At 39.2% G+C, this 16166-nt stretch overlaps 1 protein-coding gene across 1 annotated transcript in view; it reads right to left on the bottom strand.

The window, feature by feature from the left end:
* The window catches only part of necab2 (N-terminal EF-hand calcium binding protein 2), a 109744-nt gene that overhangs the window by 37648 nt on the left and 55930 nt on the right, over nucleotides 1-16166 (bottom strand). The window contains exons 7-8 of the mRNA XM_071457729.1: nucleotides 15761-15885; nucleotides 3652-3731 (exon numbers count right to left, since the gene is read on the bottom strand). Of these exons, the coding sequence (XP_071313830.1) occupies nucleotides 3652-3731; nucleotides 15761-15885 (205 nt within the window). The remainder of the gene's footprint in view (nucleotides 1-3651; nucleotides 3732-15760; nucleotides 15886-16166) is intronic.

Below are 16166 nucleotides of genomic sequence, written 5' to 3'. Positions count from 1 at the left end.
AAACCAGGGGTCGGCACTATGCATACTGGAGGTGGTCAGACATGTACGCTGGCCCAAAGGGGTCAACACATTGCAAAAGCCACACAAATACAAAAGCCACAACACAAATGCAAATGAAGCCACAAGATGAATGCAAAACCCATAGCACAAACTAAAAGCTTGTTGTTGCTTTTGTATTTGTCTTGTGGCTTTTGGTGTTGTGGCTTTCGCATTGTGTTGACCCATCTGGGCCACCATAGAAATAGTCGTATCTGCTTCATTTTGTTTTCTCTTGCCATCTCATACATGCAGCATATCTATAAGTTTAGCTATACAAAAGTTTTTACAGTCAGCTGAAGTTGGTGTATTGATAAAAGCAAAATGCGTCAAAGTGCTATGGAAACAGACTTAGCAAATAAATCATGCCACACATGAAGCATGTGACTGAAATGTCAACTGAATCTTCTGCTCCACCGACAAGCCTGAAAACAGCTGCAGACAAAAACATCAGGTTGTGTGGAGCAGAGAGGAGACGTTTACCTTCCTCAGATTAATATGAAACAAACAGAAATGCTATATTTCCATCATGTTTTCTACATTGATTTTCATGTTTGTCACCAGCACATGACTGGAAATAATTGCATCACTTCTTTGCCAAGTTTCTTGAAATTCAGTTCAACTTTGACAAGAATTGGAAAAGCTCTGTTTGCCCATTAGCACACACTTTTGAGATGGTCCCTAACTTCATCTCCTCAGTTTTCTGTCTTCTCTCAAGCTGCGCACAGTACCAGGCCTGACTATCCTGGATCATGAATAAAAGATAATGTACTGCTAAAATGTGGATGTTTTCTTGTATTTCATCAGGGTCCATTATCTGTGCATATTTGAATAATGTATTCATTTACACTCCACCAATATAAATATTTATATACAATGCCAAAAACTTGGACACCAGCCATAGGTTTTTCTTTATTTTGACTATTTTCTTCATTGTAGAACAATACTGGAGACATCAGAACTATGAAATAACACTTATGGAATTATGTAGTAAACTAAAAATATGTTATATAATTTATTCAAAATTGAAGGCGCACTTTACCAGCATCACTACCACAACATCCTGCAGCAACATGCCATCCCATCTGGTTTGCTCTAAGTGACAATGACCCTAATCACACCTCAAGGCTTTGTACAGCCAAGAAGGAGAATGGAGGGGTGCTGCATCAGATGAATTGGCCTCCATGATCACTGGAGCTAAACTAAGTTGAGATGGTTTGAGATGAGTTGGACCTCAGCTGACAAGTGCTCAACATATATGTGAACTGTGGAAAATCATTCCAGGTGAATACCTAATGAAGCAGTTTGAGAGAACAAAGGGTTTGCAAAGCTGTCATCAAAGCAAAGGGAGGCTACTTTGAACAATGTGAAATGTAAAACATTTTGCTTTGTTTACATTTTTACTCCATAATCCCATAAGTTTTATTTCATAGTTTTGAGTTAATTTATCATTCTACAACATAGAAAATAGAAGGTAAAGAAGGTGTCCAAACTACTGACTGATATTATATGTCAGTTTTTTACATCTCTCCTGCTCCCACCTCAAAGGATTTGAACACAACCACAACATTTCACTTGTTATTCATTTTCATTTCATTGTGACAGGCCTTCATTTGTCTCCTATAAGACGTCCGCCCCCACTAGATTTAGCTTGTTGATGAGATGGTGAAGAATGGATGCATTAATGCAAAACCGCTGTCATTTCTACTTTTCCCACTCAGCAAATTCAAGCTTCAATTAATTACCAGCTACTTTAACACAGTTTTTAAAAAAAATCACTCCTGAAGAGTTTTCATTCTTGTCTGATCAGGTGAAAATCGGACTTGACTGTGATTAGCCAACCGTGAGAAGATGCCTTTTGTGCCACAGTCACTGTAAACAAGTCAGCCACTGGGCAGTGTAATGGGCTGTCTGGGGGGGTCGCAGGTGATTATTGAACGATCCGTTAGTGAGAGGCGTTTCAATCATTTCTGCCACAGTGCAGGTCACTCAGCTGAGGGAAACTGTTCTACTTAAACCTGGGCAATTCGTTAGGGGTATATTAGATTATCGTTAAGGGTCAAAGGCTAAAGGCTGTTTCTAAATAGGAATCAGGGTTGGAAACGCAGGTCTGTTCACACATGAACAGGTATTCTCTCACGCCTGATCAAACATACAGTCTCCCCCTCTTTTCTATTTCTTTTTTCATTATGATTCTCCTTGTTTCCTCCCACATCCACCCTCCGCCTCCGGCACTACGCTGTGTTTAGTTATTCTTAGCTCTTTTTGCTGTAGTGGACCACTCCCCCAAGGACAGCCGAGTCTTGTGGGGCCCCATTAGCCTTAACATGTTCAGTACTGGACAGGACGCAGGCAAAGAGGGAGGGGGAGGAAGGAGCAGGAGGAGGAGGGGAGGTGATAGATGTAAAGATGGAGGGAGCATCTGGGACCACACACACACTGCAATAGTTTGGATGTACGGCCTTTCTTTAATTGTCTCCTCTGCTTCTCTCTTCATGCTCTCTCCCTTCATCCCTTCCACTCCATCACTTAGTGTTAATTAACTGCTAATGCCATCTCTTCTTCATCTCCTCATTAACCCCCTGCTTCTTTCATTTTCTCTTCCTGCTCCATGTTTCTCCTGTCCTCTGTAGATCTTCAATATGCTGCTTTGGCTTCACTGGTGTCTGTAGCTGATAGATGCGTTCTACCAGTTTAAACTAATTTAAACTCATCACTTGTGTAATATGTAACAGGACTATGATGAATTTCTGTGCTTGTATTAATCACTTTTTGGGGTCAAAACTGTTCCACGGCCAAGGTAAGGCATTAAACTTTACAGGCTCACCTCATGAAAAGACCAAAACAAACAATCTGTTAGTCTTTCTCTCAGTACTTCATGACAGTGTTCCCCCAAGGGAGTCACAAGATACATCTGACAGGTTGTTCGACGATTAACAACCATTTATTATCTAATTTGAGAGTCAAATAAAAGTAAATGTTCTGTGTCATATATGTATCTGTTCATGTTTCACAAAGGGTTTAACCTGAACCATGCCACACACCAATGACAGCAATCATATTACATACACATAAGGTTAGTGGTATACAGCTGTTAAATGTTTTTAATGCAGTGGTATCAGATCAGTACTTGGTATCAGCCAATGCACAAGTTAAGGTACCGGGAAGTGGGCCACACCCAGTGGGCCTTCATTTTGATCTCACCCACGCGCCTGTAAAGTTTTGTGGCTGTATCTTATACAGTTGTGACCCTATCGCGGTGACAAAATCTGTCCACAGAAACCGCCTCTGAGGTAGCTGCCACTAAAGTAGGTGTCTCCAGGACCACATTTTGCCATGATGATACACACACATACATGCACACACACACACAGCCCCCCCTGTTGCAGCTGTTAAACATTGACAGTGCCAACCTTATCTTTCAAGACCATGGCTTTGATCAAGGCTAGGGTTAGGCATGTAGTGGTTATGGTTGGGGTACCCCCCCAGGGAATTAATGTAAGTCAATGCTCTTTCTTCCTAAGTGACCAAAACAAGTTTGTGTGTGTGTGTGTGTGTGTGTGTGTGTGTGTGTGTGTGTGTGTGTGTGTGTGTGTGTGTGTGTGTATTCCTTACCTTATTCTCCAGTCGACCAATTAGTTCAGCCAGGCGGTTGATCTGAGCCTCCAAACCTTCTTTCCTCACCTCCACTGCACCTGCAACACACACACAGTCTAAATGCACTGACTGAACAAGTTTGAACACACTTTAAGTTGTATCACTCCTTTCTCGGTTGTGACCTGATCTGATACAGATGGATTATATTCATTTAAATTCATATGTCTTATATATATTGAAATGAAATGACACACATTCTAGTTTCACTTCTAATGTCACCCGTTGGAATATTTATATCCTTTAAACCAGAGAATAAACAACTCATCCTTGAATGTATTGTCAATCTATTTCTGTTGAGTAAGTTATCACCAGGACTGTCGTTCTCCTTTACCACTGTTTCATTCATGTACTGTGTAACTCAATTTAATCTGTTTAAAAGCAAACAAAAAAAAACAAAAAAAAAAACAAGAACAGTAAAGACACAGCTGCACTGAGTGGGCACCGCAAGTAACTTAAACTATCTTTGCTCTCTTTGCACTTCTTATCTCCGTCTTCATTTCCTTTTTGCATCATGAATATTTCATGTAAGTTGCAAAGAGGCCGATAAATAGGCAATTATATCTGTTTATCAGAGGGAAGCCGCCTTTTCAATGAGAGTAAAAGAATGGATGGACAGGAGGCCAGCTCTTTTGAGGTGCTCTGTTTAATTGGCTCTTGTTCCAGTGTGATTTTGAGATCAACCACACTAATGAAAGGATAGAAATTTCATCCAAACAGCGTAAAGCCATTTTCTGCAATATTTTGATTTGGTAGTATACACATTCATGCTAACTCTATCATTTTTTAACACGAAAACATATTGTTATTGATTAATTATAAAACAGTACAATGATTTTTGCTCCTTGTTTAATTATGCTGAGTATTTCAAGTTTTTTTTTGCCACAAGTAGCACAGTGGGGCAATTGTTTTTTTTTTTTTTTTTTTTTTAATCAGTGGGTCTCCATTTTATTGCGCAAGCATATACCTGAGCCTGCTCACCTGAGCTTGTTGAAAATGCCATACAAATTCATGCCCGTGGTTTCTTGCTGCACCACTGAACAGTTGTTGGTACTAACCTGCCAAGAAATGCAGCAATGCACCAATAAAGGCAAGAGTGAAGAACACTGCTGGCAAGTAAACATGGATGTATATAAAAACAAAAAAATCTGCTTTTCAAGTGTTTTCAAGACATTTTCAAGATGTTCGACTTAAAGGATATACACAGTGTGTTATCGTGAGTGAATAGTGAAATAGTGAATGTGAACTGAAGTTTTGTTTGACGAAAACTCACCGGGGCACCTTTAATGTGTTTACAGTGTTTTGATAAAATTCTCCACATAGCACCTTTAACTATGCCTCTTTTTTACTGTCTCACCTTTTCTGTTTCTCTTCTCTCCTCCTATTCCTTCCTCATCCCCTTCATCTCTGTCTGCTTCCTCCCCACTCTCCCTCCACTTTCTCCTGAGCTGCTGTCCTGTTTTCATCCTCTGATAGGCCCCTCACTGCTAATTGGAGAGCTAGCTGCCTACTCTTCATTAAAAGCTTTAACAGCCAGTCAATTAGGAGCTACCTCCCTCCACCCCCAACACACACACACACACACACACACACACATCAACTGAACAACAGCCTGTAACCATGGAGACTCTTGAAGATAAAAGCCCAGTGGTCATTTCAATAGACTTAGAAAATAAGTGTCCCAGTCAATTATAGAAGTGTGTGAGGAATTACAGCCTTCAAATCTAGGAGCAGGGTGAGAGGAGGGTGAGAGGAGGGGGGGGGGGGGGGGGGGGGGGGGGGGGGGGCTCTATTGACTTTCTCCTCAATTAAACCTGATTTGAATTATTCCACATTCACGTAATTTAAATTGCCATTCTGTGTCAGCTCGTGGGCTGACATGAATCATGAAAAAAGGCCCACTGTCATTACACCATCTCTCAGTGCAACTGGTATAAAAGTTCATAAATATGTGTTCTTTCTTCATCTCTTCTGTTTTGTTTTTTTGTCTTATGTTACATAATTTCACACCAGTAACTACACACAAACTGTTTTGCAGAGTAGAAAAAACATATTTGTAAGTGACATTTCCTCAGGACTTAAACTATGGCAGAATCCAGTGATAATAATTCAGTTACACAGGCAAGGAACTGTTTGGACCTCACTGAACGGACAGCAAAGTCACGCTAGAAATTACGGTCATATGCATCACATGATTTACTTGAAATGCCAAAGTTTATTGTCAAAGGTGGAAGCTGTGTGCTGCATGTCAAAAAGACTTTCACATCATTATGATTAGTCTTTTTTAACTATGAGTTACTGTATTCGTCATTTCAACAAGCCATATTGGTTAGATCATATCTGGCCATTTCCTCTACAAGCTTTTCTTTGTTATCTAGGAAAAATGTATAAAAAGCTGCAATTACAGTTCATTCAGAATTGTAATTACAGCCGGGATTTTCAGAGATCATATCGCGCCACTTCCTGGAACACTGCATTAGCTAACTGTATCGATTTTAAAGTCCTCTTTCATCTGATGTTCCAACAAAAACTCACATATTGCACTGTATTTCTTTTAGAGGCTCCTTTTCTTTACCACAAGAAATTTACAGTACTATGGTTACTTCCTCTCTACCTCATGAACTTGCTTGGTGTTGCAGAATGTGGTATGACCACTGAGCATTATCAGGGGTTTTTGCAGAATGGCCACATATCAATGTTCTGCAGTGTATGCAGTGATAAATTCTTCTTTGCCAAGTAATGCATTGCAATGCCAAAAGACAAAAAAGAAGAGCAGCTCAGTGGAGAACAGTGGAGAACCTCAGCAGAAGACAAAAATAAGACAAAGGTCTGCAAACATTTCGTCTTGGTTCTAATCAGTCATTGCTGGGAGGTTTCTGCATTGCGCTGCCCACAGATTACTTGTCAGTCAAATAATGTGGGTTGTGATGTATTTATCTGGTTAACAGTTTTTTTTTTATTACATTTATGTGAGATCATCTCTTTCTCCTAAGTAGACTTCACTTTGCTGCTGGGAGCTGCCAGACAGCCAACAATTATAATACAAAATGTTGAAGCTGAACTGGATACATGTTGAACTACACAAGAGTAGCAGGCCAACATTTATTCTGTGGTAAATGTACTGGCTGGCACATTAAGAAGCTCTGCCCTCCTCACACTGGCCACTCATCCACTCCCACCCACTCGAAAAACCATCTCCGGCTATTATGAGAACTGAGGAAGTCCTGTCACGGATAAATGCATTTCCCCAATGGTTCAGAACAGTGAGTATTTCATGCTCATGGTGCCATAAGAATCATCAGCGTCCACCACTGATACAAGGACAGTGCAAAAGAGGGGCTGACCTCCTTGCTGTCTATGCCTTTAGATACACTAATGGGAATTTATAAACATTTTTTAAACCACAGACAGTGTGCAATATCTTATATCTCATGGGCACGAATTATCAGCCACTGTTTTTCTATCTTTTATCGACATATGTCTCAGCAGATGGGAAATCATCCGATCCCTTCCCTATCACAGTCATATAATGTTTGGCGCAGCTGGGTGTGAACACACAAATGCACATGCTGTTTACTAAGACTTCTGCTGTATTTGATAAATGTGACTGTGACAAATACAGACACTAATAAATAATTTTACATTGATATAATGTATTTAGCCACCAAGTGCATGTTTAAAACCTTGTTTTTATTTTGAGTGAACTGGATAAGAAAAGTCAGCCAGAGACAACTCATAAATCTAACATTAGTTTAATTAGCTAGTTAGGAGCAGTCGATAAAATCTGCTTGCGACAATCATCATTTCAGCCGGAAAAACATATGAAAAGAGAAGCCAGCTTTTTGTCCACCTCTGTCTGAAATCCCATCGTTTCAAAATGTCTTGAGACTTTTGTTGGTAAATCCACCACTGTTCACATTTAAAACTGCATCTGTGCTGAGAATGGGCGGCTTGAAAGGCGTAGTCGCAGTAACTTTTTTGCATCCATGTTTTCCACAGCTAAGTAATATACGCATATATACTGTAAATGTACACGAACACATGCACATACTCTTTGCCTTGCATCTGCGTCTGCGAGTGTGAGTGCCTGAAAAATCACTGAACACTAAACTGCAGTTGATTTGCGATTAAACTTCTTCAGTAAAGTGACAGATGCACTAAGATACTGTATGTACTGAAGTGTTGCACACAGCAACAACACACCGTTAGCTGCTTGAATAAAAGGTGGCGGTGGTTATTTTTAGCTCTCTTATTCTTTCCCCCCTCTTATTCTTTTACTTGCTGTTTGTTCCTTGCCTTAGTCATCTCCCACTCACTGCTTTCTCGTTTCTCATTCCCTTACCTCTCTGTCGGTTTTCACAGAGAAAACACACCAATGAAAAGTGGAGATTAATAAAAAAATACTTCAAGGTGACTTCATATGTGTGCATATAGCCATGAGCAGATGAGCACAATAAGGGGAGAAGAGAATGGGAGAAATGTCTTAGGATTGCAGGCGTAATGCATACATATTAGAGGAGATTGTGTAGCAGGAAAGGGAGCGGGGGAGAGAGAAGAGAGAGGATCTGGGGGTCATTAATCAATCGACTTGTCCTGACTCAAGACAAAGCACAGCTGACATGAAGGTCCTTAGCTGTCAGAGCTGCTTTACAGCCTACAGTATCTAAGAGAAGAGGAGAAAAACCGAGAGACAAGAAAACAGCAGGGCATGACGGTGTGGTAAAAGAGTTTTACAATGAGCACTAAAGGCTGGTTTTACATTTTTTACTTCTTTTGGACTCAAGATGTATCTGTGTTAAACTGAACAGGGAAAAGAAATACCTGCTCCAATACCCAACACACGTTTAAAGTGTCCAGCTGAAGACTGAGTTTTAAGATACCAGTGGGTGAGAAGTGACCAGGTTTTGGAAATACTGAGTTGATTTGGTGACAGGGAGGTAAGCTCAAATTTTGTAAACTGAAAGAGCTCATGTGTTTTAAATACAAACTCCACATGTCATTTTGAGTTTTGAACACATATATAAGCAGTTTAAACCCAAGTGAAAACCCACCGTGACATCACCTATTGGTTTGTGTCTTGAAGCTTTAAGTTTGCAATTTGGCCGGCGCCATCTTGGTTTTTGGAAACCAGTAGAAACCATATTTAAGCAAGAGGGTGGAGCTGATCTGCTCTGTACTCTATCCTGATTGTCAGGCAGGTCTTTGGTACAGTCTGTCTGATGGTCATTAGATAGAAGGCAGATCTAAGACACTTCTGCATTGGCTTCACTTTCAGACCATTTTTTAGATAGATAGATAGATAGATAGATAGATAGATAGATAGATAGATAGATAGATAGATAGATAGATAGATAGATAGATAGATAGATAGATAGATAGATAGATAATTTGAAGCATAGTGATTGGCTTTATCTCAGTTGATCACACACACTCATTATATTTTGGTGACATCCCAAATGTTTGCAGAATATTAATAATGGGAAAAAAACAGCAAAAATATGTTTGCATGTCATGCCTTTAAAATAAAGCCTACACTGCAGTGAGCACTTTGAGCAGTTTGGCTTCATGCATAAATGACAAGAGACATTTTTATCTGCTGGAGAGATAAACCAGACCACAGCAGTTTGGTTCAACATAACTAAATCTCTTCATCAGAACATGGAGGCTGTACAATGACTGGAAACGCTCCAGTTCAAATTCCCAGGACTGCTGGGAAACGCTGTAATCATGTAGTCCTCCTTCAGCTACTGTCTAGCAACTCTGATGGTGAATAGCTGTGAATGTGACAACAACCTGTGCTGGATTCAGACCTGACAATGTTAACATTTGCACAGAACCGCCACATGAAAACATTTGGTGAAACAAAGACTAAAATGACTTCCATGTGGATTTTATTTTTACTGCACAGTGAAAGTTCAGTGTCATTTGGGTTGAGAACTGTTCCACCTTCTGTATGTCACCATCTGTTTAATGCTTGCTGGGTTCTGCTGCACCCTGAAGCAAAGCGCTGATCTTCACATCAACCAGCTGTGTTTACGATGAACTTGGCACCTCTAAGGTTTCAGAGCACCCATCAAGATTTTAACCAGCGAGCAAAATGTAAACCTCCCTCAGACTTTGCTAATTCTATGTTAACTTAACATTAATATTTCTGGGCCTGTATCTGTGGTGTGCAGCTCAGGGGCCTTTTCTCCCACACTGTGAGCTTACACATGTTTTGGAATATGCTCCCCTGACTGGAGACAGAAGTTTGGACTCTGAAAGAGGAAGAACTGTCAGTTTGAGCCGCCATCTTTCCACAAGTCACCTAAAAAGAAGAGATATTTCCTCTATGCAACAGTAGAGATGAAGCACTTACAGAAAGTTTTTCAAATTGCTCAAGATAAGGCCAGTGCATATCACTGACACAAAACTTTTGAACCTTATCTATGTATAATATATTCTTTCTGCATTTTGATGCCTGAGAACAGAGAAAATAAGAAGAGTAGCTGGTGGTGTGGTGCAAACAAGCAGCAATAATTAAAGCACACACAGAGCATAGAATGAAATATGTGATAATTTCTTCATAATAATACAGTCTTGAAAGTTTGGCACAAACAGCACAATATCCTCATTAAAGAAAAGAAGAAAAGAAAAGAAAACTGTATTGATGGAGATGTATCACTTGTATATAGTATTTACAACTAGATGACATGATTGGATGACAAGCTCTATTTATTTATTGTTTTGGTAAAACTGAAAATCTGCATGTATTGAAATAATTTTTCTATGAGATGATACAAGATTTATTTCGTTTATTTTTAAAAAAGCCACAGAGATATATATAATATGCACTTTGAACAGGCCTTCATTTCGATCAGAGCAACACAAGGAATAAAACAAAATCAAAGAAAAGGCAAAACTGCAATGAAATGAGCCAGACTCTCTTCATCAGCTGGACAATTCCCTGGTTTCTAATGATAGAAAAACAACATTTTTACTTCTTACTTACTTAGGCTGAAAGCAAAAGCTTTATTATTTATCTCAGAAGATCTTGAGGGCACAGAGATAGTTGAAATTGATTTTTATTATTTTGATTTTTATCAGTAGGTTTCTGCAGTGATTTGGTCTCTGCACTCTGGTTTTGTCTTATTGGACCACTATGTCACTGTCAGTGGCCTGGGTCATTGCTTGTTCATAGTGTCTCTATCATGTGTATCAGGGTCAAGGGCCACATATGCTACAGTGTGTCATTTAAAGGAAATACAGCTCAACTCAAAGGAAAATATCTCCTATTTTATTATTGCCATAGGACAGCTAATCAATCATTCGACAGGAAAAACTCAACAAGGGGTCTAATCCAGTCGTTGTTACTGTTGCTCAAGTTAATGGTTGGACGATTTGTAAAAAAAAATACTGAAAAGACCACTCTCACATCTTTACAGTAAATATGAAGCTAAAGCCAGCAGCCACTTAGCTGAGCTTAAAAAAGGAAATGGGGAAACATTGCTCTACCAGTAGAATCCGCCTACTGGTGCCTTAAAAACTCAGTAATTAACATGTTACATCTTGTTTGTTTAATATAACCCTGTCTCCCATAAATTACATTTTTATAAAACTAATTTCCAACATCAAATATGTTTTAAAGGAAACGCAATTGCAACCGGATTACATTTACTATTAACATAATAAAGATTTGTTGTTCATTTATGTATTTAGCAAGTCATAAATGTTGATACTGAACATATCAGTCTGATGTTCACAGACAACATATGCCAGTACAGTATCGACTTGCAGTGACTACAGCAGTGAGGCCCCATAATCTGGAATCTCCCTGACTGACTGACTGACTGACTGATTATATTTCCACCATAGGCCTGTAGTGTCGCCAACTCAGCACATCACTCGATTTAGAAACTTTTTACAATCAAGACTATATATAAAACTGGTACTGGGCTTAGGGCAACACCTCTTGTTACAGATACTCTATAGAAACGCTCTGGTTTCCCGGCTGTTCGAGAACTGCAGGGAAGCACTGAGCTTCTCCTCCATTATGGCAAATAAACTACTTTAACCAAATGTATTATTATTACTTTAGGAGGCAGAGGGATAACTAAACATTGGACACACTGAGCAGAGAGAGGAGGAGAGAGGGAGGGAGAGAGATAAGTCATCAGCACCTGCTAAAGAAACTAGCAGATATAAGTAGCATGTAAACAACACGCCAGCAACCGTTAATGACACATCATGCTTGCATGAGAACCCAGTCTCTGGTGTGACACTTTGTACGCTAACCCTCCATCCCAACAGACAGCTCTACTGCCGTAACAAATGTCAGTCCATAAAAAAATTAAATAAAAATAAAACCACAGCACAATTAACAAAAACATAAATGTTAATTAGTGAGCTATAGATGTGCTTGAGACAGAGCGAAGCTATCTGTTTTCCCTTGTTTCATGCTAAGTTAAGCTAACTGTCCCCTGGATTAGTTTCATATTTTGTGTACATGGGAGTGGTATCAATCTTTCCAACTAACCCTGTGCGAGATATATTCCCCCTGTTTGAATACAAACAGGGGACCAAAATATCAAAAAACATTCACCGACATTGTTTTAGTGCAAACGGTAACACAACATTTATATCTACTGAAATTCAGTCATATCATCTTTACTCTCTATTCCTGTGTATTTCTATCAGTGTCAACAGGCAGCATCACAGTTCTGCAAAACGTCATGAAAAAAATAAAAGAAAAGATCACTCTCATCTTTTGTCAAAGCACAGTGTATATTATGTATGAGGATGTACTTTTAGAGCTATAGTATATTGAGTAAACTCTTCTTTGGCAGCGTCCTGTCAGAATCACAAGGTTGTGTGAGAATAAAGAGTCATCACTGTCATTCCCCATCCGGTCTGACAGCAATATCACAATCTCTCTCTGTTTACACCATCCCAATGAGACAGAGTTTTATAGAAACCATGGCAAGTGTTAGCAGCAGTCTTCTCACTTAAGTGAATCAGTGATGCTATATATCACATAAATCACAATATGCTGCCAAGGAAACCAACTTTTATAAGCTAAATTTGTGTTTTATGTTCATGTCTGAGCCAAAATGGGTCAAGCCACAAAATACTGGCCTTGGTATTGATGAAATGCACAGCATGTTGAAACAGTCAGTCTACTTTATGTGACCTGTTGTAAGAAATACTGTGGTCTCCTGTGACACGGAGTCAATGGAGTGAGAGAGCCACATGTGTTTAATAAAACACAGAAGAGCAATCTTTGCTCTACTGATCACTCATTGAATCAATAATGGCTTTGAAAAACAACTCTATTGTATCCAGCCAGTTTAGTCCATACCACTCAATCACATGTTACCACGGAGAAACACATTCCCACTGGACCTTAATCTAAGGACATTTTAAAGGTCGATTTCCTTGCTTTGGTTTGTTGGTATTATATTTGCCAAACCGTGCAGCATTTTCATGTTAACATTCATTGGGGTAAAATGGGTTGGATCTTATAGAAAATATGCTGAATTACTTTACAGCACAAAAGATTAAAAGGGTGTTGGATGCAGTGGCTTCGTAAAGAGCTACACCAGTGGTTTTGTACGTTTTAACCCATATGCTATAAATTATGCTTTCTAAAAATAAACATTTCATTTTGCAAAGCAATAGTTTAATTATTACTTATTCTTACTCTATTATGTGTTAAACAACACATTTATACAATAAACATTTACAAAAAGAAAAAAATGGTTTCACTAAATACTGTGATCTGAATTACAAAGAAGATTGAGGACCAGATGTAAACTTTAAATATCTTTTTTCATATAAATAAAATATTAAATAAGGAAAATACAGGATTGTTTTCAAATGCAGTTACCACTCAACAATACTGCAACCACAAAATGTTAACTGTGTTGTCTCTGCAAGTTTGTGGTCAAAGTGCAATAATAAATGTACACTTGTCATTCTAACCGTCATGCTATGCTTCAGAAAAAAAACAGTAAAGTTGTTGATGGGCAGCACTAATCATAGTCTATGGTCTATTAAATTTAGAATACAATGAAAAATACAACAATAACAGTATTGTTGCGCAATTTGCTCTCAATTTTTACTGTAATCAAACCAAGAAATCAATAACAGTTTTTTAAATTGACGTATTGATCTGTGAAAATGTTACATAAAGTTACCCTGTGCAGTTTGTGACCATGGGGCTTTGTATTTTTGAGTTGGTCCCCATTTTTATTAATCATGAATGCATGTTGATATTCTGCCAACCGTTTTCACACTTTTCTGCTCATCTGCAGTGCCAAGAAACATAGCACTGCACCAACAGAGGCCGTGAAGAAGACGTAAACCATGCTAGTTTGGAAATACTATAGAAATCAGCTTTGCAAATATTTTATGAGGAAGTAAATGCTTTCAGTGTGTTTGTTAGACGTCAAAAATATACACAGTGCATTTTGGTGAAAAAAACTGAATATAAACAAAAGTTTGTTTACAAGAAAACTCCACAGAGCACCTTTAAGAAATGCTCATTATTTAGGACATATGGCTCAGTGTGCAGCTGTTTACACCATGTATTGGCTACTGTTGTAAAAATGGAGGATGTAGATGGATGCATTATCAATGACAGGAAAAATGTTTATCACAATGTGACAGGATTCTGACCTTAAACTGTCAAGGATTATCCCTTAAACTCGTAGTTAAAATGACATATGGACCCTGAACATCTTTAACTGACACCTGTCAATAACAACATCAGAGGAGTGATTGATTGTACTCTGCTCCGCCCTTTAAGGCTTTCCTCTCCTTGACTAAACTGTTTTTTTGTTCGACTCTTCTTCTGTGGAGTTTGTGCTGTGATAAAGTGATGCCATATCTCAACAACCTTTGAAGTGTCATTTCTGCAGCGAGCAATTTGTTCGAGTGGGTGCAAAGTGTCAAGGCAAACGTGCGCTGCAGTTTTAACTAAAGCTGGTGAAAGGAGAGAGAAAGAGAAAGAGGGAGGTGATGACTGTAAGAGAGTAAAAAGGGTGGTGGGGGAGCTTACAGATGGAAAGGAAGAATAATGAGAGTCCTGCACATCCTCAAAGAGAATCACAAGATTCAATCAATTTGTGTGTTTAAGCAGCTGTAACGTGGTAAAACACCCACTCCCTCTCTCCCTCTCTCTCCATAAAAACAGCACTACATAGCTGATTTTAAGTGTTAAGTGCTGAATAGACTCTTATCCCCTCTTACAGGTTTGATTTTAACACTTTAAGAGAATTATCAAGCAACTATCTACTCTCTCCCTTTGCTTCCTCAGCCTACATTTCTTTCTCTCTCCCTTACTTTCAAAATCAGAATCATCAGAATAGTTTATTAATCCCAAGGGGAAAATTAGGTTACATTACAGTTGCTCAAGAATAGAAATGTAACAGCGAGAATAGAGAATAACTTAAGAGATACATATAAATATAAACATAAAGAAATATGAAATTAAAATCATGTACAAATATACAATATAACTATAAACCCGACAGTATATTGGGTGATTGCACAGTTTAAAATAGCACTTGCATTGAAATATTTAATGAAATAAGTCAGAGGGTCATTCAATTGCCTCTTGGCGCCTGACCCTCTGAGGGACAAGTTGTAGAGTTTGATGCCCCCAATTAGGAATTTCTCACTCTCATCTTCCTCTTCCCCGCATTTCACCTCTTCAAATCCCTGTTGCCCCTTTTCTCCACCCATGTATCTGTGCTGCTCTGCACTCTGCTGTAGGAAGGCTGCTTCAGACCTGTGCAGCTGGCTGATTGACGTGTTTTACAATGTGCTATGATACACTTGCATACATGTGTGTGCAAGTGTATTAGTGTGTGTTTATTGTTGTACAGTGGATGATAAACTGCTGAGTGGGGGTCAGACTTTGATTTCTGCTCACCCAGACCAATGTGCCATCACTAAAGGCTGTGGATATGATGCTAATCAAACGGGCGCATGACAGATGGCCTCCAGCCATGAAATCAGAGAAGGTGCTGCAGTGTGTGCGTGTGTGTGTGTGTGTATACGTGTGTGTGTATACGTGTGTATTTGTCACCTGAAGCAGTGTTGATGGTCCTGACAGCCTCCCTGGCGCTGACTCTGTTGTTTGGGGGATAATCAGGGACAGTGTTTTCATTGCGCTTCTCTGACATTCGTGGACTCACCTTGGCAGGTAGATGACTGGAGAAAAAAAGAGAAGGGGAGAGAAGGGTAGGGAAAAGGATAATTAGATAAAGAGAAATTACTTATGGGACCTTGCAGAAATGAATGAAAGAGAAAGTGACAGTGGAGAAACAACAATAAAAGAATTTGGATGGAGAATTGGTGGAAGGGTCCACAGGGGATGGGAAGGAGGAATGAGGAAGAGACTGAAGGTGATGAAAATGGCATTAAGGAGATGAGGACCTGTGTTTGTGTGTGTGTGTGTGTCTGAAAGAGAGAGAGAGAGAGAGTGACAGATG

The sequence above is a fragment of the Trachinotus anak genome, unplaced genomic scaffold (genome assembly GCF_046630095.1).
Source record: "Trachinotus anak isolate AG129_WGS33_773 ecotype Australia unplaced genomic scaffold, CSIRO_AGI_Tana_v1 ptg000002l, whole genome shotgun sequence".
NCBI classification, from domain to species: Eukaryota; Metazoa; Chordata; class Actinopteri; order Carangiformes; family Carangidae; genus Trachinotus; species Trachinotus anak.
This window is presented reverse-complemented; position numbering and strand designations above follow the sequence as displayed.